A 498-nucleotide genomic window follows, 5' to 3' on the forward strand; every position below is an offset into this window, starting at 1 on the left:
ATAGGATGCCGAGCCAGGGGCGCCTGCGGGCGCATACCTGGCGGAGGTCCCTAAGAGGCCCCTGGGGGGTTGTATTCCTTGTAGGACTGTGGCTAGCAATATGCGGCTCAAGAGGAGCCGTTGTATACGCGGAGGAGACAGCAGCAACAGCTGCTGATTTCCCCGACTGTCCCCTCATGGACTCCAGCTGTCTCCTCAACTACACCGTCTCAGCCCCCGACTACTTCTACCGCAGGCGAATAGAGGCACCTGCCTCCCCAATATCCGTTCGGGCGCCACTGGAGGGAGAGCAGCAGCAGCAGCAGCAGCGGCAGCTGCAGCAGCGGGAGACGAAAGAGCAGCAGGAGGTACAGCATCAGCAACAAGGAGTGGGCTCGTCGGGTTCAGCAGCTTCGACGGAGCTACCGGGAGAGGCGGGCGATAAGCCCGCTAAGGAAACGAAGCTCCTGAGTCAGTCAGAGGTGTTTGAGTTTGCAGTTCGACGGCTGCAGAGCATCG

The 498-nt window shown here is 60.8% G+C and overlaps 1 protein-coding gene across 1 annotated transcript in view; it reads left to right on the forward strand.

The window, feature by feature from the left end:
- Positions 1-5: 5 nt before the first annotated feature.
- The window catches only part of EMH_0042530 (Thrombospondin type 1 domain-containing protein, related), a gene marked incomplete at both ends in the record, with an annotated part of 2,868 nt that continues 2,375 nt past the window's right edge, over positions 6-498 (forward strand). The window contains 2 exons of the mRNA XM_013495746.1: positions 6-450; positions 492-496. Coding sequence (XP_013351200.1) covers positions 6-450; positions 492-496 — 450 coding nt within the window. The remainder of the gene's footprint in view (positions 451-491; positions 497-498) is intronic.

Source organism: Eimeria mitis, genomic scaffold (genome assembly GCF_000499745.2).
Source record: "Eimeria mitis Houghton genomic scaffold, Emh_scaff1727, whole genome shotgun sequence".
Taxonomy (NCBI): domain Eukaryota; phylum Apicomplexa; class Conoidasida; order Eucoccidiorida; family Eimeriidae; genus Eimeria; species Eimeria mitis.